This window comes from Xyrauchen texanus, chromosome 37 (genome assembly GCF_025860055.1).
Source record: "Xyrauchen texanus isolate HMW12.3.18 chromosome 37, RBS_HiC_50CHRs, whole genome shotgun sequence".
In the NCBI taxonomy this organism is placed as follows: Eukaryota; Metazoa; Chordata; class Actinopteri; order Cypriniformes; family Catostomidae; genus Xyrauchen; species Xyrauchen texanus.
The window spans coordinates 28,112,619-28,138,254 of NC_068312.1; the positions used below are offsets into that span (position 1 = coordinate 28,112,619).

The window sequence follows — 25,636 nt, forward strand, 5'->3', positions numbered from 1 at the left end:
AAGGAATGTGCTTGCGTTGCGCAGGGAACCGCTAGTTTCTCAGGAATTATAAATGCGGTGGATAGACTGTTAAACGTATTCAAACTCTAATTTTCAAAGCAACGTATTTTTATATATATAACAAACAAGTAATATTGTAGCTTGATAACCTTTCCCAACAGCCACCTGTTTTTTTATGTAGAGTGGGTGTCGTTTATCGTTTATCTGAGGACTTGAGTTTTATGTTTCACTCAGCGACCCTTTACTTTTTGTCACACAGTTGTGTCTGTGTAAAATCTACGTTATAAGTCTTTTTTTCGTCGAGAAAAGGGGAGAACTTGTTGAAGATGTCCGTGGCGGGCTTAAAGAAGCAGTTTTACAAAGCCAGCCAGGTTTGCGAGTTACTATTTTTCTGTTGTTTTCTTCCAGAGAACCGCAATGCTGTGCCAGTTAGCTTAGCTTGCTAACGTTGCGTTAAACTTCAGTCCTCTATTTAACACTTTGAATGTGTTTATGTGCTCTTGTTTGCTATGTTTAACTATTTCTAACACCATGCAGTAATATACCGTGTTATTGTTTGATGTCATGTCCTTTTTGAAGAAGCTGCTTTTACTGTCCATTTATTGTAGGTCTTGTCCTAATTTAAAGACGTTGTAATATTTAAAGTTGTGCAGCTTTTATAAGGTTCATAAATAGTCAGTGTCAGTATCCACACCTAATTATGCTATAATGTGTCGCGTTTTTGCAAAAAGTGGGTTTGTTTTCCTTTAGCTTGGTAAGACAATGCAATGCAATGCCCCGTTCTTAAAAATCATCACTCATTTTGCCACGTTTACTGCAATAAAAACAACGAGTTTGGCTCTGAACATACGCTCGAGATCGACTGATGAAACACGACGCCATGAAAGAATGCTGGTTAAGGACATAATATGCTTGTGTTTGTTCATAAATGCAAATTCTGTGTATAAATGCTCCAGGAATGTACTGCAGCATCAGGTTTAACCAAGTTTACCGCAGTTTTCTGAAGTGCTGGCTGCTCTGCGAATGCCATCTGTTCGACAAGCACGTCTTTTGGGCTTGTGTGTGTGTGTGTGTGTGTCCCCCCTGGGATTTCAGTGGTTGTATTAATTATGATAAGAACAGTCAATCAAGATTGAAACACTTGAAGGCAACCAAATCAATTATCAGGGAACCCTCCATGATTTTTACTGCTGTTCAGTTCTAATTGATTTACAGCCTTATCATTCCAGGCTATGTCTTCCTTGTTCCGGATTCAGTACAAGTTGAGCTCAATCTACAGCATTTTGTAGCATCATTTTAATTACGAAAAAAAAAGATATCCACAAAATCCTCGTTTGCCAAAAAAAAAGGGGATATATTAAGATTACAGTATGGCATTTACAATGGAAGTGAAGGGGGCAGTCCATAAACGTTAAAAGACTAAAGTAAAAAGTTCAAAAGCATAGCCACATAACGTAAACATTATATATGTTAGCATGATTTTAGTGTGGGAAAGTCTCTGTTCTACATGATATTAGTGATAGAAAATCGAGTACAGGGTTTACGATACATCGTCATGGCAACAAACAACATTGGATATACCAGATGAAGTTAGTAAGTGATTTCATCACACTAAATTGTTAATATGAATAATGTTTATGTATTAAGGCTATACTTAAAAAAAGAAGTGTATTTTAACATATATGGACATCAATTATGAGTGCCTTACTGTAGCAGCAAAATAAATGAGGAAAGAGTTACGCCTAGTTCCCCCCCCCCCCCCAAAATTATAATTCTCTCAACATTTACTCACCCTCATACCATCTCAAACACTTATTACTTTTATTTTTTCATGCAAAACACAAACAAATATATTTTGAGGGATTTATGATCCGTATTTGTCCATAAAATCAGGGCCTGAAATTTGCTGCAGAATTGCAGGTATTGCACACAATTTTAATAATTCCCACAAGTTCCATGTTCATAATGTGGGGAAAGGTAACAAATCCACACATATGAACAAGTCAAATCAATAAATTTTGTCTATCGTATTGTTATCCCAGCAATCAGAACCAGTAAATCAGCACTGGCATGTCTCCTCTCTCTCTCAGAGAACACATTGTAGAGTGAGCAAAGAAATCACATTGTGGTATATTTGCTGTTAAAAATGTCTAAACCTGCTAATTTGACAGGCTAGTAGCGTTATACAGAATCTCTGCAACCGAGTGACCAATAAAACTATCGCTCCTGTTTATAACAATCAAATCTACATTCATTTGTAGCTATAATAACTATAAATGTCAAGATTTATAGTGAATAAGGACTTAAGTTTTGGTCTGTTTCCTACCCAAAGCAATCGTATTGTTTTAAAAGACATTGATTAAACAATTTGAGTCATTTATGCTGCCTGTGTCATATTTGGAGCTTAAAAGTTTTGGATGCCATTGACTAACATTGTATTATAAACACATTATACATACTTCAAAATATATTGCTTGTGTTCAACAGGAAACAGAAAGTCAAATGAGTTTGAAACGGCATGAGTAAATGAGAGAACTATAATTTTTCAGTGAGCGATCCCTTTAACTTGTATTGAAGCTGGAACATTCCTCATCCTCTTAACTGGCAGACCCACCTGAGAAGATGAAGTGGACACCGCTATTAAAGGGTTAATGTTAACCCTTTATAGTACTGTGTTAACCCTATAATAGCTGTGGTTAACTGTTGTCTGTAGTTTATGGTGTAGTTATCCCATGTCTCCAGCTAATGTGTTTGGAATATTTGTTAGTTTCTCTATGTCAGTTAGAATTTTTCGGGGAGCTATCCCTTTAACTTGTAACGATCCCAGAACATTCCTTTAACTGTTGTCTGTAGTTAACGGTGTTATTATCCCAAGTCTTCTGCAAATATGTTTTTGACAATTTTTTAGTTTCTGTTTGCCTATTGTTGTCTTTCCCTAAGGGCACATTACAGATGTGGGGGAAGCAGTGCATCTCTGTTCGCTAATCTCAGCAGAAAGGGACAAACTGTTGTCCAATTTCCTGTCAGGCAGAGAATGTGAAGAGTGGATGAGTACAGCAGGGCAAACTAAAATGGACAGCCAGTGTTGAGCAGTGTTTGGGCCTAAGAGATGGAGTATGAATCATGTAGAGCTAAGGGGGGTTGGGAGGTGCTGTGCTCTGTTTGGCCCATTTTATTGTACTGCAGTACTGCAGAGAACTCATGTCAGCATTCCAGAGTAATCAATACTTGACAGAGGATGGAGATCCTGCCAAAACAAAAACTCTCACACCAGTCACTCCCTTAGTCCTGCCTTCCTCACCATGTGGTGTCTGTAGAACTGTTTGGCTTTTAATGTACACACAATAGTCCTTTTCTAAGTCTGCATTTGGAGAACCCTTATTTTGCGTGCCTTATCGTATGCATTTCATAGAGTGTAGCCTAGTCTAACACCTCACATGTTGATTGTTCAATATTGTCTGGCTCCAGTAAACCATAGTTCATCAAAACTACCTTTCACCCCCCTCTGTCAGTGGGATAACGTTTGCTTCAAAAGTGAAGTGTGTAATCTGCACCACAATCGTCACCAAACTGCATTTTCAAACAAGTTTCCCAAACACTTTCCCTACCATTGGGGATGAACAAACTTATAGGCCTGCCCTAAACCAAAAAAACATTGGTCAAACCAGTCTTGCTATTTTGGGCTGGTATGGATACTCAAAGAAACAGCAACGTTTTAATGGCACAACAGACAGCATTTATACTTTTCAGGGAACCAATCTAAAATAAAATTACTGATATCACCGTTTTTGATTGTGTATCAGTCTGACCAGCCTGATCCAAATCCTATACTGTGTGTTAATCATGGTCTTTACATCAAGCTCCAAAAATAGCATAAAAACACCATTAAAGTAGTCCATATGACTCATGCATTTTATTTAACGTCTCTTGAAGACATATGGTATCTTCGTAAATCTCAAAAGGCTGCTTATAATAAATAATTATATAGTCTGCATGCACAGCACACTTCAGTAAATGAGTGGTGCTCTGTTGTGTCACACACACAAACGCATAGTACAACACATGCTGGCTGATGATGTGCTTCTGTTTCAGCTCTCTGAGTTGCTCATAATACGTGGGTGGGGCATGAACTTGGATGTAAATGCTCAATAGTTTGGTTCACTTATAACATGCATTGTGATGGGAGGTGTAATACACCAGATCTTGAATGAAATGCATATTAAGCTACTGTGACTACTTTTGCTGCTGCATTATCCAGTAGACAGTTTAAAAAAAAAAAAGTTTTTCCTCATAATCAAATTTTATTTTTTATGTAATTGTGTTTTGTTTTCTCTATTTTTAATGAAATGATGAGTAGTAAGAGGTTTGTTTTTCTTCCTATATAGAAGACTACCCCCCCAATCAGTTCCACACAGTGAGGATTAGATATTCTAAACTGATTTAGAAAAAACAACCATGGTATCGGATTCGGGATCAGTATTGGCCGTTACTGAGAGTTCAGGTATCGGATCGGAAGATAAAAAGTGCATCCCTCCTTTGTGATAGGGTCACTTTCAATGCTACTGTTATTATTATTATTATTTTATAATCATCATAGAAAAACATATTTCCATAATCATTTTTAAACACAATAATAACAAATGATTTGTTTACCAAAAAACTATGGTTAAAAGGTTAGCCCACTTTAATCATAGTTTTTTGTAACCAAATAATTTGTTATTATTTTGTTTAAAAATTATGGAAATATATTTTTGTATGATGATTAGATAATAATAAAAATAGTATTATACAATGGTACCATATTTCTTTAATAATTTCTTGCAATTCTGACTGATGACGATCCATTCTTGACTTATTAGTGCTTAGAGTTGCTTCTGCTTGTCCACTCACCTTTTGAGGATTGACCACAGGTTCTCTATGGGATTAAGATCCGGGAGTTGTCTGGCCACGGATCCAAAATTTCAAGGTTATGATCTCCGAGCCACTTTATTATCACTCTTGCCTTGTTACATGGTGCTCCATCATGCTGTAAAATGCACGAACCATTTTTTATTCATGGCAGTGTTTTGGGGCAGAATTGTGAGAGAGCCCACTTCCTTGGATGAAAATCAACCCCACACATGGATGTCAGGTTGCACGACACAGGACTCATGGTAGCGTTCACCTTTTCTTCTCCAGACTATCGATTTTCCAGATGTCCCAAACAGTCGGAAGGGGGCTTCATCAGAGAAAATATCTTTGCACCAGTCTTCTGCTGTCCAATCCTTGTACTTCCTGCAGAATTTCAGTCTGTACTTTGTTTTTCTTGGAGAGAAGTGGCTTCTTTGCTGCCCTTCTTGACACCAGGCCATTGTCCAAAAATCTTCGCCTCAATGTGCGTACAGATGCACTCACACCAATCTGCTGCCAATATTGAGCAAGCTCTGCACTGGTGGTGACATGATTCCATAGCTGACTTCTCAGGAGGAGACGGTCCTGGCGCTTGCTGAACACTGAGACGTTCTGAAGCCTTCTTCACTGCAGTTGAACCTCTCTCCTTGAAGTTCTTGATGATCCAGTAAATGGTTCTTTCAGGTGCAATATTCTTTGCAGCAATTTCCTTGCATGTGAGGCCATTTTAATGCAAAATGATGATGCTGCATGTCTGTCTTCAGAGGTAACCATTGCTAACAAGAACACAATGATTGGAAGCACTTCTTCCCTCCTTTTATAGCGAACGGTCTGCTCTCATAATCCAATCAGAATGATAAGAGTTATTTCACCGGAGTAGTACTCGTTCACGCTTTCCCAGGTGCTGCTGATATGATTAGTGAAATGATGTTGGCTCTTCATTTTGTGCCAGGACCAAAAAAGAGTGAAATTTGGGTTTTTGTGATGGAGTAAAACATTTTGGCCAATTAAGCATTTTGCAATTATTTAAAATGCAACTGATCGCTCTGCACAATAATCTAGAAACAATGTGAATCAACAACTGAAGCAGAAACACAAAATTTGTGTCACTGCCAATACTTTTAGCCACAGCTCTAGAATTTGCCTGACACCTCCATTTGTGTTCCATGTAGGGATGCCTCAGTGTGGAGTTTTTGACAGTTGGAGATACACAGTTAACTGGTTTTACAATTATTTGCAAATATTCTTGCAAAATGCATATCATATCAAAATTGAATGTCCTAGTGGACGTATTTCTGGGGGCTACAAGACGCTAAGGGTAGCCCTACAATAAGAAAACTGATAAATACACAAAGTAAATAGGAGGTATATAATAATAGACTCCAATCAAGGGCACAAAACCGCTTATGCACATCCCAAGCTCATGTGCTACAATGTAACAAGAGCAGTTCAAAAGTGTGTAAATGCATGTGTGGCATGGGGGTGTGGTCATGTGTCGGTCTGCGGGAGGAGAGAGAGCGGTTAACCTCATCACCTGGTTCACAATTAAGTTTTTTTTCTTCTGAAACAGTTTATTGAAGCTGTTAGTTGTCTATTAGATTGTATGATGGAATTTGCATCTTTTAATTCATCCCTTTAAAGTCACCAGAGCTAAATATATTAAACATACAAGTTTGTTTTTGGAAGACTTGTGGAGTATCCTGTCACATTTGTATCTTTCCAGGACTTCTGTTTGCTTGTTTCATATCCGTCGTCTTTAGTCAGTTCTTTAAATGCTCCCAAACAGCCGATTTAAGCCACCCTTTTTGATGGATATGAGTCAGTAGATCAAATTCCTCTGTTATATGTTGGAGTTTGTCTGTTTAAGTCCCAGTTTTAGGTGAATTGAAAGTTCACATTCATTCCACGACACCGTCCTTAACCATAGCAACAGCTCCAGTACAACACAGGCACAAGAGTTTTTCACATTTAGGCTTACAAAATCTTAAGATAAACTTTTTTTTACAATATATTTATACATTATACAATTTTTCCAATTTGTACATTTTCAGGGTTTTTAACCATGGATTACATATTCTTACTGTTAAATTAACCTTAATAGTAACAATTTTAATCATGGTTAAAAATAAAAGCAAATAATTGTGCCATTCCTAGTTCCATGGAACAAATTCATATGGATTTGCAACAAAATTCGAGTAAAAATTATTTTAAGTGGGTAGCTACCAAGTCACACGTTTACTTGCCTTTTATTTGTTGTGAGAATTTTATAAGAGTGGGGAGTTGTTCTGAAATTACAGCTTTTTCTCTGTAGCAGTAGACTTCTCTTCATGAGACCAACAAGTACAGCATTATCTATGGAGTGTGGCCTTGGTTTCAGTCTTCTACTGGGACTGCTTTGGCTACTTGTGTCTGTGTGTGTATTTGCGCCAAAGTTAGCAGAACTTTGACTTAATTATCAACAGTGTGTGACAGAACTGAGCTCTTGCATTAGCTCTTCAGCTGCTGATAGAGCCTCTTTCTCTTGAAAATATGAATAGTCATGTTGCTCTATTTTGAGCTGTACAGATCATTGTGTTAGTGACTGATTGAGATCGTAACACTTCGGGAGAACAGATGGTCCTCTGTTGTCTCTCTGGAATTATATTAAACATAAATGCTCAATAATGTATATTAGATGAGGTTAATTGGACATCATGCTTTATGAGATAGAACACATGATACACAGAGCACATCAGTGTGGTTGTTTTTTGATACTGCATTTTATTCACAATGTAAATCTTTCCATGCTGAAACTCAGCGCAACTATTATTTTCTAAAAATATAAATTTTAACCGCTTTGGGGAAGGTCAGGTTGCACTGAATGTGCTTCACTTTTATATTAAAAAATACCATCATATTCATTTACATATATAATTGGTAGGAACTTGAACATGTCATTTTGAGAACATCTTTACCAATGCTCTAAATATGAGCAGTAGGTTTTTCACCCAGTTTATAGGGTTGACTATCTAGTGCCTTTCACCAACATATTGGAGACGTATGGACGCAACAGTTTACTGCTTGCCACAAATGCCTGTTCATTTATAATTTGATTCCTTTATGCCCTGGACAAACCAACTAAATCGCACAAATATGCAAACATGCTTGGCAGATGTAGAGGAGTGAAAGGTTACTGCTGGCAGACACCTCCATGTCAAATAAAGCTGTGAATATAATGGAGTTCTTTTGTGCCTTAAAGTAACGGTGTTAGAAATCAGTGACTACAGTTGCATGGACACCCGAAAGTGGCTTATTGCAAGAAAACTGAGTTCCTGTTTACATGCACTGTATAGATAAGCAGCGCACTCCTTACCTACGTATACATGTGGCTCGTTCAGTAAGCAGCTTCCTCGTAGCAATGTGATTTTCCCACGACACTTGTGTAGATAACACACATGGCATCTGTGGAAAACTTCACTATTTTTTTCTCTGTTGATTTGATTTGAATTTCAAGATATTCCAGAGTTGTTGCTGTTTGTTTCCGTAACTTACTATCGTGACCTGCAGCTGAATTGCAACACAATAGTAGGGATTTCCCTCTTACATAAAACTATGGGATTCCCCCAATGTTCTAGCACATATGTGGACCTTAGAGACAGTCGATCTTTAACATTCGTGTGTTTACATGGGTTTAGTTTATAGCAGGGTTCCTCAATAGGTGGCCGGGAGGCAAATGTTTTGCCTGTGCAAAAGGCCTGTTTACACCAAATCAGTGACGATTTTGCAAGACAAACGTCCAATGAAATATCTACACATTTTTCATTTTAAAAATTAATAACTATTTCACCCTTGTACAGTTGGCGATGCTGTTGCTGTTCTGCAAACATTTATACTAGTCTCATGCCCTGCAAAGCTGTCAGAGCTAGAGCTTAATATGTTGAATGCTGTTAAAGCATTTAGATACCTAATTTGGCATAGCTGTTACAATATGTTCTTTCTATGGTGTTGATGCAAAAGTGTTCCGTAGGAATTGACCATCTGGAGCTTGTCATTGTATCAAGTGTTTCTGGATTACTCTAAGTGAATGGTGGTGTTTTAATTGCCATGCTGACTTTTTCCAGCAGTGGAAAAAGCTGTGTTTTTAAGCTAAATTGCAGATGTTGCTAGAACCTCCCCATGTGGAGTTTAAGCAGAGTTTGAGAAAAGTCTTGAGAAAAAACCTAGTCCTTTAAGTTTACAGTCTGAGTAGAGTTCAGAAAGTCCTTGCTATAATGCATAATAAGTGGAAGTTGTAATGAAACAGGAGGTTTTAGATCAGTGGTTCTCTATTTTTTGGGTTCACACCCCCTTTGATATAAGAAAAATGATTGTGTCATGCAAAATAATGTGACCTATAATGTGAACAATTCAATTGAAAAACAAACTGAAATCTTTGTGGGGGGGAAATGAAAATGAAAAACCTTACAATAACCTGGTTATTTATCTTTGTCTCATTCTTTTACATCACAAGAACCTGGCATTTTTACAGGGGTGTGTAGACTTTTTATATCCACTGTAACTCGCAACTCCAGGTGTGGTAGTCAGCGTCTTTACTCGCTGAGCTACCCAGGCCCCTAGAAAATAATTTCTATGCAAACTAATAATTGCAAACCTATGAATGGAAATAAGCCTCCGCAGTCTCTAGAAAAGTATTTTTAAAATCCTTTCAGTAATATGAAATCCATCCAGTAATATTAAATGACAGTGATTGGCCCATCCTAGCTAGGGCTTAAAAAAGTAACAAGTATCATGTGACAGTGCCATCTACGTTTCAGTAGCGGTCTCTGGACCCCTTGACAACAATTTAAACCTGATTAATTACACTGACAAACTTTAATAACCACTGAAATAAATCTGAACTTTCTGCCATCATTTATTCGTCCTTGTCATTCAAAAGAAGAATTAAATTTTTCATCCATAAAACACAAGATTTAGGGATGAGAGGATCGTGTTTGTGGCTGTCCAAGGAGCAAAATCACACATAAAAGCACCTTAAAGTCATCCATAACACTTGTGACTTAGATTTCAATTCTTCTGAAGCCCTATGATAGTGTTGTGAGGGCAACAGTCAGAAATGTTAGGTGAAATGTTAATTCACCTCTTTACCCATTTGAAACAGGCGCGCATGCCAAGACGGCTTGTTTACTTAAGCGCTGTGAGCTCTCCTGACATCATGAATGCTTTGGGCTGTCCAGAGCTGCTTGCAGGATGCGGTTCAACACAGATGTTTAAACAAGGCAGAGGAAAGGAAATTGTGCACATTGTTTTTTGTGTGTATTGTCACTATTTTTGTTGAATGTGCGAAAGAAGAAGATATCAGGATGGGCCAGTCTTTCGTGTGCCTCCAGCCCAATGGGGCACACTCCACACATTGAGAACCACTGTTTTAGATGAATAATTTTTAAAGGGATGGTCCATCCATAAACACAAATTTTGTCATCATTTACTCAGGAGATGTTTGCCTCAGTCCCCATTTACTTTCATTGTACGGCAAAAAAGCAGTGTCAGTATTCTTAAAAAATTTCTTCTTGTGTTCTATGGAAAGGATGAAAGCCATATAGGTTTGGAATGACATGAGCTTGAGTAAATAATAAAAAATGTGTCATTTTTTTTGGATGAACTAGCCATAGAAATAGATAGAAAAACAGTAAACTTCTCAACATTTCCAGTTAACACCATTAAATAATGCGTTTGAGATTAATGTTTATATGACGTGATGACAAACATCTAGTACTTTCATTGTTGAAATAAATGCTTCCTCCAATGGGTCAAAAAAGCAATGAACTTACCTACATACGTTAGTGAGGTCTGAAATATTTGGCCTTGTTCAACAGTTGCGCAATCATTCTCTTTGGTGCTCTGTTGCATGCTCATGATTTAAAGACTGTGGAACGAGCATATGTTGCCAAGTCCTGACAACAACTGTGTGTTGGCAGAAGCAGGTTCAGTAACATACATTTGCCAGTCGACTAGATAAAAGTAAGAAACCCTCTGAAAACAGTAAAAAAAAATGCAAAATAAGACTTAAATATGGAAACATCCATAGTGACTTGCATGCCAAAGTTTCGGATATCTGCTTCCCGCAAATTTAGAAAGAGAAATCCTGTGATTCCAGAAATGAATTTCTGAATATTCAACCCTCTTATTTACATAAAATTATTAGTGTTTCCTCTGCCTGACATTCAGGGGCATAAGCGATGACTAATGACATAATCAGTACGATTGCGAGAATTCAGTATATTAGTATTCAGATTGTCAGAATTCACTGTAGTCACAATCCTAAAATTCACCAGTTTTCCGTTCCATTCTTGAATGCATGGTAATACTTAACCGTCCCATATTTAAACAGAATTGCGTTCCATATTAAATCTATATAGGATGTAGTTCGTTCCATATTTAAGCATCTCTTCCCCAAATAATTATTCTTTTTTAATTTGAGTCAGTTTCATAAACAGTTTTTAATGTTAATAATTACAGAGTAGAATGGAAAACAAATCCAGAGAAATGTATCTAAAACACAGACACCTTTCACCCTAGCAGGCTGTTGCAATGTGTGGAAAGATCAGTGACAGTCTTCTGTTTGTATTCCATAAAACACAGGAAAATTATATAAGCAGCATTTTGTCTAAAATGTACATGTGTAATTGGGGGGTATGGGGTGTTCCATGTTTGGAGCTGGAATGTGCCATATTTGGTAGGTAGAAAGTTTGCAACCTTAGCAGCGTGTCTTACAAGTTTGTGGTGGGCACGCACTGCGAGTTGGCTATGAATAGGGGCCTTTTGATGCAGACTTAAAACATGGAAGGTTGACAAACTTCAGCACTTGACTTAAACAGAAATTGGCTAGCCTTAGAAAGTCTGTTAATCCCAGAAAATAAAGTTCATTATTATTAGTGACTTTTTACTTATACTATTAGAAAGAATTAAGTATTCCTGGACTTCCATTTATCCATTGGCTGGCTCAAAATGTTATGCACAAACTCTTTGTTTCTGTTACATTGATTAATTTGTCTTCACCTGGTTTCTGTCTTGCAGAATTTTCTGTCATTTTGTTACTTGTCATCATACTAGTAAAAGATACCAGTGTTGAGCTGTCTTTTTATGGCTCACCGTAAGTCTCTTAAAATGACTTCATTCTCTCTGTTTGTGTTAGATGGTGAGTGAGAAGGTTGGCGGTGCTGAGGGAACTAAACTCGATGAGGAGTTCAAGGACCTGGAGCGAGTGAGTGGAGCATTACGGTGTTATTAAATGTATCTGGAGTGGTGGTGGTGGTGTATTGGTCTAAGCACATAACTGGTAATCTGGTAATCAGAAGGACGTTGGTTCGATCCCCACAGCCACCACCATTGTGTCCTTGAGCAAGGCACTTAACTCCAGGTTGCTCCAAGGGGATTGTCCCTGTAATAAGGGCTCTGTAAGTCGCTTTGGATAAAAGTGTCTGCTAAATGCATAAATGTAAATGTATTAAAAATCTATTTGAACCATCAAGAAGGATCTGTGTTGGTTATTGTGCCTGTAGTGCTGTGTGTATATATACATTTAGGCATGTGTAGTCTGTGCAGTAACCTTCCCTCTGTGTTTCTGTAGAAAGTAGATGTGACAAATAAAGCTGTGGTAGAAGTCATCTCTAAAACATCAGAGTACCTGCAGCCCAATCCAGGTAAGACCTTAAAATACCTGAAGCTATACCAGGTTAGACACGGTGCCTGGTGCTTTTATTTAGTTGGCTTAAGGCTGATTTATGTTCTGCGTCGACTATACAGCGTAGGCTCCACGTAGTGGCCAGCATGTTGGTTTGCATTTACAGTATAGTTCTGCGTTGGTGTGTCTGTGTCGTTCTGTGTTTGTTTAATAAATAAACAAAAGCAATGCAATCAATTTAATTTATGGGTGTCATAAAATGGGTGTTGTTTTAAAGACTTAACAATGCATTTACGCAATATAACAAACTCTTACAAGGTGCTTTTTAATTTGCTGACAAATATGAAGTTTTCTGTTTCCATAAGTTATGAAATATTATTATTTATTGTCAATGTTTGGGAGTAATGGAATACATGTAACGGGAATACGTATTTAAAATACAAAATATAAGTAACCACTACAGTTACATTTTAAATCATTTGTAATTAGAATACAGTTACATTCAAAAAGTATTTTGATTACTGAAGAGATTACTTTGCATTTTATTGTAATTTGATTAATTTAATATTTAGTCCTTTCAGATGGAAAACATTTATACATATAAATGATGCGATCCAAAGTGCATTTGAACAGTGGTGAAACAGTTTCTTATGATGTGTTACATTCATACATGCAGACAGAGAAGTAAGTTTGGAGCAGAAGAAATAGAAATAAACCTTGTGTAAATTGTCAGCTTTATGCTAAGCTAAAATGCTATTTCTAGCAATTTTACATGCACATGTTACCAGCCACGATCATATTTTTTTATCGAGAAAATTCACATTGGATCATAATTTCTTCATTTCTAGTAAGACACTTTGATATTAGGGCAAAAAGTGTATTCTTGGTATAAATTGTTTTATTGTTTTCCTGTAAAAATATTTTTTTAAAAATAAATCCTTAAAACAAGATCAATTTGATTGATCTTGTTTTAGAAACAACAATTGTTGTCTTATATACTGGCAGAGTTTTTATGAACAAGTGAAAAAATCTAGCAGTGCTAAAGAAGTAATCCAGAGTATTTAGAATATATCACTGACCTTGAGTAATCTAAAGGAATACGTTACAAATAAAATTTTACAGCATATAATCTATGTTGGAATACATTTCAAAAGTAACCCTCCCAACCCTGTTTAATGAACACAATACTGTCAAACATATGGTCAAAACATCTTTCTGATCAGAAATTTTGCGAGTAGAATACGAAACATATTCACTCACATATCAAATATAAAGAATAGGCCTTGAGAAAAAAGCTTTTAGAGTTTATAAGCTGTAAACAGATAGCTGTTGTTGCGTTTTGCTTGTTAACTTCATATAATACTAACAGAATAAAAAATAGCAGATGCTCCCGATTGGGACAATTGCTTTTATGGTCACAAGCCTAATTACAATGTTATATTATGCAAAAATATTACAATAAACTTGGATCAAATGCGACGCTACCTCAGAATTCCTTGTTATCATCCTGGGAGGCGGTCTCTTGTTAAAGTGGATCAATCACAGCCGTTGTGGTCTGCGTTGATGCGATGCGCAGTTCAATTTTTGAAGAGTGCACGTCAGGCTATGGCGTAGGTTATGACGTAATTGCCATAGCTACATGTTGCCTACACTGTATGGTCAATGCAGAAGTATAAATCGGCCTTTACTGTTTACAAAATTCTACACATTGTACTCCTTAGTAAGTTTTTCCCTTTGCAAAACAGATGGGTAATTGCTGTAAAATGTCCAATTCTGCCTCTTAGTCTTTCTTTTTTGCTGTCTCTGCCTGTCTCACACAGCATCTCGTGCAAAGCTCTCTATGTTGAACACTATGTCTAAGATCAGAGGGCAGGTGAAGAGTCCAGGTTATCCACAAGCAGAGGGGCTGCTGGGAGAATGCATGGCAAAGTTTGGAAGAGAACTTGGAGAGGAAACTAACTTTGGTGGGTCTACAGAAAGAGTGCAGCATTTAAAACTTCATTAGTTTAGGTTTGAGATTCACCTGTTACAGTATTTATGCAACCCTGAGAATACATTTTTTGTGAGTGTAGGCGGTGCTCTAGTTGATGTTGGTGAAAGTATGAAGAGGCTAGCAGAGGTGAAGGATTCTTTGGACATTGATGTCAAACAGAACGTTATTGACCCTTTACAAGGCTTGTGTGACAAGGACCTGAGAGAGATACAGGTTTGCTTTCTTCTCTGTCTGTTTTACACATATACAGAGATCCATTTGTGCCTGCATAATTTAAAGAATTAGGTTGGTATAAAATGTGCTAGACCACTATTTCTCAACTGGTGGGTTTGATCTGATTGGGTTGTGGACCAGAGGACAAAAACTATGCTAAATTCTAATAATAAAATTAACCTAACAATTTATTTGAGCATTAAGGGTAGCAATTAAGAATTTCCAAATAAAAAATTTTTCCAGTCAAACTGTATTTTGCCTTAAATACATCTGTTACCTATAGGGCTGGGTACTGATATGGATTTCCGGATTCAATTCGATTCAGATTTACAAGCGCTCAATTTGATTCAATATCGATTAATATGTTTATTTTAGTTATAATGTCCCTTTTGCATAAAATAAATGATCTCCCAGCTAATGCTGTTAATTATACAGGGGACCTTTTAACTTGTACATTAGGAAAATATAAATTTTACTAATTATATTGTATAACTTTTTCATCTTTTTGGTCACAATTTGGCTTTTTAGAATTGAATAAATAAATGTATTCAATCAATAAATACAATATGATATTTTATATATTATTTTTGTTGCATATTTGTTAAATTTGGATCTGTCTCTTTAACAAAAAACTGCATTTCTGTAAACAGTGGCTTTAAATGAGCGCATGTTAACTAGAGAGGACTCTAATGGCTTTACCTCATCTGTGTGATACATGATTAGAATTAAATGTGTTTTTGTAGTTGTTTTTGATCAAAAACTAACTGTAAAGAACAGAGAGGGTATTAAAAGAAACAGTATTCAGTGACAAATGGGTTGCGTGGATTTCGTCTTGGACACTCATTACACGGAACAACTTTTCTCTCAACAATCTGTGAAAGGATCTCGCTGCTGAACACTTCACGGCTAAACTACACAGTCACTGGTGAGTGAAATGTAAACATTTTCCAGCCAGTTGCATTTGTGATTAATCAGAAAAACTATATATTCTATATTATAACTAGTCACTTAGTAGACAAGTGATAACCCATGTTGAAGAGCCAAATTAGGCAGAGGCCAACATTGGGTAGGTTGCATGACATGTTTTCATCCTCAAAAACCATGAACAAAACTATGCAGGTTAAAAGAAAATCAGACTACATATTATAGCTAACGGGTTTGATATTATGTTTTTACACCACTTGATGTCCAATGTAAAATCCCAATCCTGAATCAAAACCAGTTGCTAACTACTTTGCTAGACCATTTAAAAGAAAAGCAGAAAACTTTAATATCCTCTGAAAAAGTGAAAAATGTTCCTTCTTGAGGAATAGATTTTATATATTTTAAATTGATGTCTGAATGTGCTCTGTTCTACACCACTTGGATTGACATGGACAGTTCCCCTCTTTCTCAGCACCATCTGAAAAAGCTAGAAGGACGCAGGTTGGATTATGACTATAAGAAGAAACGTCAAGGGAAGATTCCAGATGAAGAGGTCAGGCAGGCGCTGGAGAAGTTTCATGAATCTAAGGAGGTGGCTGAGATCAGCATGTACAATCTTCTAGAAACTGATGTAAGGATTTACCATCTGGCAGCTTGACACTTAATTTTTGTGTATTTTTGTGCTTTTGTGTGTCCTGGGGGTTGTGCTAATCCTATTAGTAGTACCGCGTAATTTAGTGTGTGTCTGTAATGCCTTGTCCAACTGAGTTTACACCAGAATGGAATATCTTTAGCATTACCAAAATTAACTGTAATTCTTAAGAGATTTTGGCAATGAATGTCACATAAGAATTAGCAGAGTTAAAAATGAAAATATCCCATCCTTCTTTGACTCTCAAGCCAGTTAATCCAATGAAGCTGTACTGCAGCCAAAACAATAAAAACCTCCCAGTAATTGGCTGTAGCCATCATCTATATTCTTGAGATTTCACAGTGCCATCTGTTGGTTCAAAATGAGAATGACTTCATGGGGACTGAAGCATTGGCAGATGGAGTCTATGAATATAGAGTATTTAAAATCATCAAAGTACTAAATGCAAAGTGATGTAGTGAAGTTACAGTTTGGCACAGATTTAAAGTTTATTAAAAGTTTAGTGTGAATCATAGCAGAGCATAAATTCAACAGTCTAATGAGACTCAAGTGTAGTGAATTCAAGTCAGGCTTCAAGAAGTACTCATTAACTGGGGTGTTTGTTTATGAAAGTTGTTGGGTATCCCAGTTTTACTGTGTGTAAGCTGTGTGTAGTCATGCAAGAGGAGAAATAGCTGTGTGTGTGTGAGAGACAGAGCTTGTGTTCTTGTAGGTAGTTATATGTGGGTAGGTTACAAACTGGTAATTACAAGGGTATTTATGCTTAAAAAAAAAAAAAAATGCTAAACTATGTTTTTTTGAAAATGTAAAAATGCAGAAAGTTTTTTGTGAAGGTTAGGTTTTGGGTTAGGAGATATAATTCTATGGTTAGAATAGTATCAAAATCATCATATGTCTATGGAGAGTCTTCATAAATATAGCCGCACCAATGTATGTGTGTGTTTGTTCTCATTCATTCCTGGCTGTGCAGATTGAGCAGGTGAGCCAACTGTCATCGCTGGTAGAGTCTCAACTGCAGTACCACAGACAGGCTGTTCAGATCCTGGATGAACTGTCAGACAAACTCAGAGACAGGTGTGTATGTGTGAGCACATGTGACCTTGCACAGCGTCTGTTCATACAGATACTGTAGTCATGATGGCTGATTTCTGTCAAAAGAAGAAATAAGTTAATTATAATTGACTCATCTTTTAATCAACCAGGATGAACGATGCTCAGTCACGTCCTCGTAAAGAGTATATTCCCAAGCCCAAACCTGCAATTGACTTTGGAGACACTAACGAACACTCAAATGGTGGCTTCAGCCCGATATCTGCTCCACCCATGCACAATGCAGGTAAGACCAGACCACAATAAAAAAAAAAGTTAGTTCACCCAAAAATGAAAATTCTGTCATCATTAATTCAACCTCATTTTGTTCCAAACCTCTTTAACGTTCTCTCTTCTGTGGAACACAAAAGGAGATTTTAGGCAAAATATTAGCACTTTCATTGCATGGAAAAATCTTCAATGAAAATGAATGGTGACAGAGGCTAACATGCTGTCTAACATCTCCATTTATGTTCTACAGAAAAACAGTAAGAGGATGACTAAATTATAACAGAATTTAAATTTTTGGGTGAACTGTCCCTTTAAGTTAAAAAAATGCAGCCCAACTTTCCCCATTCCATTGTCAGACATACATTAAAGTGAGGAATTGAGCTGTTGCTGGATTAGAATAGATGGTCAACATCTCCATTACATTGAGGAAACCACTTTAACAAGAGACTTGTGAGAGAAAGGCACATTGTCTGATTACGGTTTGGTGGCAGGGTGTGATGAGACCGCCTGTCCATTTGTCTGTGGCGTGAATGTATGTGTGTCGGGATAGGCAAGCCAATTCGGCAGCTGTCAGCTGCTTATTTCGTCAGCCAGTGACCCTGTTCTGTATTCTCTTCCCATTACATCATCAGACCCATACCACCAGTCTGGCAGAATGGCATTGCGGAAAACCAGATTGCGTGAGTCAGAGAATGTTTGTGTGTATATCCATATGTGTATGCATGGGAAAGTGCATGTTAAAGTGCGCTGGGAGTGGGAGGAAATATTACGAAGTTGGATGAGATTTATTGGGATGGTGCATAAATAAAGGAAATATAACTCTGCAACAATTGGTTGTATCTGTATTAGATCAAAATCAAGAAACAAATGAATCATGTGATTTTCTTTAAGATGATTTTGTCTGATCAAACATTTACTTTTTTTGCATAATTAAGGGTTCAGACCAAAAGCGTTATTGCACTGGAAAAAGCTAGACGCACAAGTGTTTTTAAAAATTAAGTATATTTTAACTTGACACATGTACTCCTTAGCAAGACTGAAAAAACAGCAAGATGTCAAAGATACAGTGGTCGAAGACGTCCATCTAGAGCATGTTTACAGCACAGATGGATATATTTACATTTATGCATTTGGCAGACACTTTTATCCAAAGCGACTTACAGTGCGCTTAATACAGGGACAATCCCCCCGACGCAACCTGGAGTTAAGTGCCTTACTCAAGGACACAATGGTGGCGGCCGTGGGGATCGAACCAGCGACCTTCTGAACAGTTCTGATTAACAGTTATGTGCTTTAGCCCACTACAGAATTCTCTACATGGTTAGCTAACCGTACTCAACTGTGCTGGTAGAATGGTTTTAGAATGTGCCGATTCGTTTAGTGTTTTTTTCATGATTTTATTTTGATGGATTGTTTAGCTAGTATTGTAGACATTAGTTTTTAGACCCCTTTTTCATCACAGAAGTAGATTACTAGCTAATTTAAACTCTAAATACTTGAATGTATAATATTTTGTTAATAAATATCCTTTTAAGGTAGTTTGGGAACTTTTAACTTTCTGCATGTTATTGTCCGGCCCTCAGCAAATTATTGTAAACCTTGGGCCTTTGTCTCTTTGCTTTTCTTTTTGCGGCATGGTTTGTGTCTTTGCTGTTTGTTAAAAGAGAAAAACCAGAAAAAAAACAGTCCTAAAAATTGGAATATGCGTCCTATATCATCCTCCATTGTGCCCCGAAGTTTACATCTCACGGTGTCGCCAAAAGACGGATCTGTTACGTACCACAGTAGAAAAGGAAACCTTAACCGTGCCAGCTGACCTGGATCGGCACAGAATGGTATGCTTTTGCGATGAGAACTGTTCGGCCGATATTGGAAAAGCAGCTATAAACTTAATCATGCATCAAGTTTAGGCTCTCCATTAGATGGATGTTTATTGCATCAAAATATAGCTAACTTCAGGTTACACAGTGGAAGTTTGGGTGGGATATACTGTGTTTGTTTTACACACACTCAAAAAAAAAAAAGGTTTGTAAATGTGTATTGTCATGTCCACACTAATGCGTTAATATGTTTATGCATCTCATCCACACTGGAATGGCATTTTGTTCCAATGAAGACATTCTCCATAACTGCATACTTTGGAAAATGATGGCGTTAGGAAACTGAAAGCAGAGATTTCACATTTAAACAGATTAGTGTAGACATGGCTGAGGAAAGCAAAAGATTGTATGAGTATCTCTGTGTTTGTGTTCACATGAATGTGTGCTGGTGTCAGGCAGAGTGCTGCTCCGCTTGACAGAGTGAACCCCTGCTACAGACTGAAATTCACGGTCTCCTGTCACATGACCATAAACCCAGGCTTTAACACCTGACCCCCTCACTAACACAGTGCACCTAATTTTTAACAAATGGTTGAAGTGGGATTTAAACTGTGTTAATCTAACACAAATGCTAACCTCCTTGAAGTTGACGCCCCATATAATTAAATCACTACAAAATCTCTTTAAAAAAAAAAAACAGTGCCGTTCGTTTGTGCTCAGTTTGTGACGTTAAATGAAACACTGTAACTAATTCCCTTCCTTTAATAACAAGAACCTTTTCGGGAGCAGTGACATCACTCTCCACCCCATGTAGTCGGAATCACTCAGAACCAGTGCCGTTCATTTGTACTTGATTGTTGCTGATTAAAATGAATCTTGGATCTATTTCCCTTCCTCAGAAATAACAGCTTGTTTTCTGGAGCAGTGACGACACTCTCCACACTATGTTGTCCAAGCTATGTGAAGTTGGCACCCCATATAATTAAATAATTACCATTTCTATATCATTCGTTTGTGCCGGTTGTGTAGGAGTGAAGTAACTGCTCCCGAAAAGTTTCATTCTATATCTAAGGGAGATAAATAGTTACAGTGTTTCTTTTAATGGCACAAACCAGCACAAATCGATCACAAATAGACAACACCGATTTGGAGTGATTTGGACCACATGGGGTGGAGAGAGACGCCAATGCTCCCAAATACAAGCTGTTATTTCTGAGGAAGGGAAATGGATCCAAGATTAATTTTAACAGCAAAAAACAAGCACAAACTAACGGCAGCGGTTTGAAGCGATTTGAACCACGTGGGGTGGACAGTGATGTCACTGCTCCCGAAAACAAAATGTTATTTCTAAGGAAGGGAAATAGATGCAAGATTAATTTTAGCGGCTCAAATCAGCAAAAACCAAGCACAAACTAACGGCAGCGGTTTGAAGCGATTTAGACCACATGGGGTGGAGAGTGATATCACTGCTCCCAAAACGTTTTTTGTTATTTCTAAGGAAGGGAAATAGAAACAAGATCAATTTTAATGGCACAAATCAGCACAATCCGAGCACAAATGAACGGCAGCTATTTGGACCACATGGGGTGGAAAGTGACGTCACATAGCCAAAAACAATATGTCTAATATCTCAAACACCGAACCAGCACAAACATTCATTTTTGCTGCAAAAGTGCAGCACAAACTAATGGTATAGATTTGGTTACGATTAAATTATATGGGGTGCCAAATTCACAGAGGTCAAATGCCTGTGTGTTTTGTGGAAAGCAGCTGCATTGAAGGTAGGAGTTGACAGACTATCCTCTGTTAAGTTTAAATCACAGTAAACTGTAAAACTGCCTTTCCTAGTTGCTGCTGGGAATTATGAATATATACAATTTTAAAATATTTATAGTATCTGCCTTGTGAGGTTGTAATACTTAAATTACTGTATGAATTATTTATTTATTTTTGGTCATTTCTAATACATCAACCACTGACCCCTGCACTCATACCAACATATAATCCCTACTCATTATTGCACTCTCATTAAACCTCTGTCCTCTCCATCTTACTTTGCAGCAGCGGAGCAGCCGTGCTGTAAAGCGATCTATGATTTTGAGCCGGAGAATGAGGGCGAGTTGGGCTTCCATGAGGGTGACATCATCACTCTGACCAATCAAATCGATGAAAATTGGTACGAAGGCGTGCTTCGTGGCCAATCAGGATTCTTCCCTCTCAACTATGTGGAGTTGATTGTTCCTCTTGCACACTAAAAGGTGTTCAAAGAGGAAAGGGGGGAGGGGGGAGCAAAAACAAGTAAAAGGGAGAAAGATGGAGGGAAGTGAGGTAGGGAGAAAGGAGACAGCTGAAGTCATCTTGGTCTTCATCCTCACCTGTATTCACATTGTTGCCGTTGATCCAAATGTACCTGTACTCAGGCACTTTTACACATTGATTTATTTTTGAAGGAGGGATCTTTGGGAAATGACAACTTCACATTCCAGGACTGAAAATAAGCATTGACTGACTGACTGACAGACAGACAAGGACAGTTCAACTTGGTTAAGCTTTAGTTTCATACACTAACTAATTTCATAATTTTTTTTTTTTTTTATTATTATGTTTGTTAATAATGTCTCATACTATTTTGTAGTACATAAACTAAAAAGAAACGAATACAGATAAAGATACCCCAGTGGTACAATTTTGATGTTTTTAAAGAGTAGTGAGTGCAGGTAATGTCCTCAATTGTTGAGACATATCCAGCTGCAGACCCGTAGCACCACCAGTTTCAGAACCCCAGTTTCAGAACCCCAGCGCCAGAACTTGAAGTGAGGGGCGGAGCTTACGTTCTAAACCGAGTAGCGCCACCTAACGTTTTGGAGAGTAGGCTACACCACCAGTTTCAGAACCCCAGTGCCAGAACCTGAAGTGAGGGGCGGAGCTTACGTTCTAAACCGAGTAGCGCCACCTAACGTTTTGGAGAGTACTTTGCTTTTATTACAAACGAAACATCATACTTATACATCATACTTTATACGTATGTTATATTGATTCTTTAAGGTACAGTACAATAAGCATTTTAAAACATTGATCTTGTATAATATAATTGTATATATTTATCCGTTTCATTGTATTATGAGAGTTACTTCGTGATCATGATGGTGAAAAAAAATGCTTGAAACTTATGGGCATTTTATATAAAATATACTTTATTTCACAAGAACATGTGCAGCATGCATTTTTCTTTATGTAAAATAAAACATGTCAAAAAACTAAAAAAGAGAGAAAATTAAGCATCATTTTAAAAGAAACAATACAAATATATACAACAAATGACCAATTCACCCCTAGGCCCATTTTGTCATGACAATCCTGTATAAATTAAACTTAAAATGTATCAAATGAGGAATTCACTCTCAGGCCCATTTTGTCCTTACATTCTTGCAAAAATAACTCCATGTCATCCCTGAACACAAAATGAAATAGAAAGGGCTCTCTGGAAGCTTCTGACTGTTCCAGGAGATTGTTGCGGGCTTTTTCCTTGTCGTCTTCATTCATTCGAAATGTCTCTACAAGAGATGAAAGCACCACACAATAATCTCAACGTAAAAAAAAACAAAAAAAAACCTCAACTATAAGGTAACATTAACTCACAAACAATGCATATAACAGAGGAACGTGGAACAAACACTTTAACACCTTCACAAGATGTCTTCAAAACGTCACCGCAAGGCTCATTTACAACACGCAAAAATGTATCGAACCATCCGTACAATTTTTTTTTTAATACAATAAAATATGACAACATAATCAAGCTTCATTAAGATGATAAAGTTATGCACAAATTAAATATTTAGCAGATAAACGCTGAACTTAATATATGCGATAATTTTTCACCACATGATGTCAAAAACGTTAGACAACGTTACACAACTCACCATGCTCTCCGCCATGCTTGTCTCATTGTCAATAACTCCGCCCCTCACTTCAGGTTCTGGCGCTGGGGTTCTGAAACTGGTGGTGCTGCGGGTCTGCAGCTGGTTACTATTGCAATTGTTGGATTGTGAATGGTTACATTTTGACTCGACTGGTCCCTTTACCTCCCCCTGCTGGTCAGGCTGCGACATGGACCTGCCCCTGATTAAGGAGAAACTGCCTTTTATCTGTGACGAAAACATTAATTCTGCACTGTGAGGCTGCATGTGCAATGTCCCAATGAGCAGCAGTCCTGAGCCACAAACCTGTAAATTGGAATTAGTCCTTTTATACACTCCATATTTGTTTTCATGCATTTTTTACAAGATATGAATTGCACCTGGGACATAATTTTGTAAAGGTGAACTAAAATACTTATGTAAGGGATGTTTCAGGTTGAGATGGCTTTCTGGGATATCTGAAAAAGATGTTTTATTCTTACTGCACTACAAATTTTTAACACTATGAAGTTTGAAACACTTTGCCTCCCTCTTATTATGACATTTCAACTTCAGACTTGGGGGACTGATACCATCCAGTCCCTGTCTGTCATTTTTCTACTACACAGCCAAATAGTTATGGAATGTAATAAGGGTCTTGAAATGTGTTCTTCCAGTTGCCTGAATATACAGTCTTCCTCTCTTTCTCCTCTTTTGTCAGTTTACTGGTAGTCTATCCATCTGATGCTGCTGGCAGTGTCCCATTATATTGTGTGTGATTATTTAGACATGTTTAGGGTGGATGTTGGCTCATAACCCCCTTGTTTGAAGTAAGACATTTTTTTAAATGTATATAAATATAAACATTTCTTTCAGTATTCAGAAATTAAGGGATGGTGCTACATCTCTTGTTCTCTCTTGGGGTGATGTGGTTTGATTTAAATTGCAAACTTCACAAATGCACAGTCCCACGCACCTCTTGTTGGTTCTGAACACACCAACATCTCTCCCTCCACCCCACTCCAAGTCCTATCCGCACAGAGCACCTCTCTGGTGGATTCTGTATGCGTTGTCCTTTGCCTACCAGTGTCTGTTTACATGTGTCAGGCCACTAGATGTGCTGGAGCAGACAGGTTAAGGTCACTATCTCAAAGTGAAAAACAAAAAGATGATTACAAACATTTAGTGCCTCTTTGATGGCAAGAACGGACCTAGAACAACAAACAAAATAGTAATTCTTATTTCCAAGCTAACATGTCGTTTATGTCTGCCTTTTGTTTGTTTATTTTTTGTACAAAGAGCTTGTTGATTTCAGTATTTGGCATGAGCTCTGTGACCAGATGTACAAGCATGTGTACTGATGTGCCTTTGCAACACTACAAATTTAAACAAATGTGTTATTTCTGTGTAATTCAACCAGAGTACCAGAATAATCTTATGAAAATAAATTATTTTGGTTCTACTCTTTTAGTATTATATTATTTTTTATATGTATACAAAACCATTCAACTTTTTTTAATTAAGAAGTTTTGCATGTTTGCTTACTATTATAGCAGGCTGATGTATGTTTTAGTTTTAAAGTCTCCTCTTGTATGTCTTGGAAGATTTAACTGCATTATATTGTTATTCTTAAATATCCCAAACGTTAAATATTTGTGTCTTAATATTGTGTCCAGTCATCTTTAAGTAAATAAATTCAAGAAAGTACTCCATCTGTTTTACTTGTAAGAGTATGAGCTTTCTGTTTGTTTTTATTTTAAGAATTAAAAGAATATTTCTATTTTTTCCAGTTTTTCACCATCAGGTCTAAAAGTTACCGTTGTTGCATCATACAGTTCTGTACTAGGGATGTGCAAGGTTACCATTCCAATAATCAAACTGTCACTGGTTGTATATGTGCTCTGCACGGGCAGATTCACACACCCGTGAGGCAGCGAATGCAAATATTATTATGTGCGTAGGGTCACAATACTGCGGAAAAATAGCCTATTCAGGGTGCTTTGATTTTTGAGTAGTTTAAAATCAAATTATATTGAACTTGTCTAATTATTATACTAAATATGCACACCAGAGCAAAAGGAAAAAACACGTTCTTACTGTTTATAAAGTGTTGAAATGTTTCTTGGTGAAAAATAAACTGGAATCATGTTTAATGATGTAACGGTCACATAATGTACTCTTCTTCAGAATGCAGAACAACGACTGAAACACATTGCAGGTGTTTCGATGTGCATTTATAAAAATGTAAGTCTTTTGAACGTTTAC

General features: G+C 37.2%; 1 protein-coding gene across 2 annotated transcripts; it reads left to right on the top strand.

Moving 5' to 3' along the window:
• The first annotated feature begins 9 nt into the window (after window positions 1-9).
• Window positions 10-25,087, top strand: LOC127630420 (endophilin-A2-like). 2 transcript variants are annotated; one of them, XM_052107894.1, is made up of 10 exons: window positions 10-371; window positions 12,062-12,130; window positions 12,497-12,569; window positions 14,371-14,514; window positions 14,623-14,756; window positions 16,153-16,311; window positions 17,303-17,406; window positions 17,535-17,668; window positions 18,285-18,332; window positions 21,534-25,087. In XM_052107894.1, the coding sequence occupies exons 1-10, from the start codon at window positions 327-329 to the stop codon at window positions 21,725-21,727; spliced, it is 1,104 nt and encodes a 367-aa protein (XP_051963854.1). In that variant the 5' UTR covers window positions 10-326; the 3' UTR covers window positions 21,728-25,087. The 2 variants fall into 2 exon arrangements, with proteins under 2 accessions (XP_051963854.1, XP_051963855.1); XM_052107895.1 differs by lacking the exon at window positions 18,285-18,332.
• Window positions 25,088-25,636: the final 549 nt, after the last annotated feature.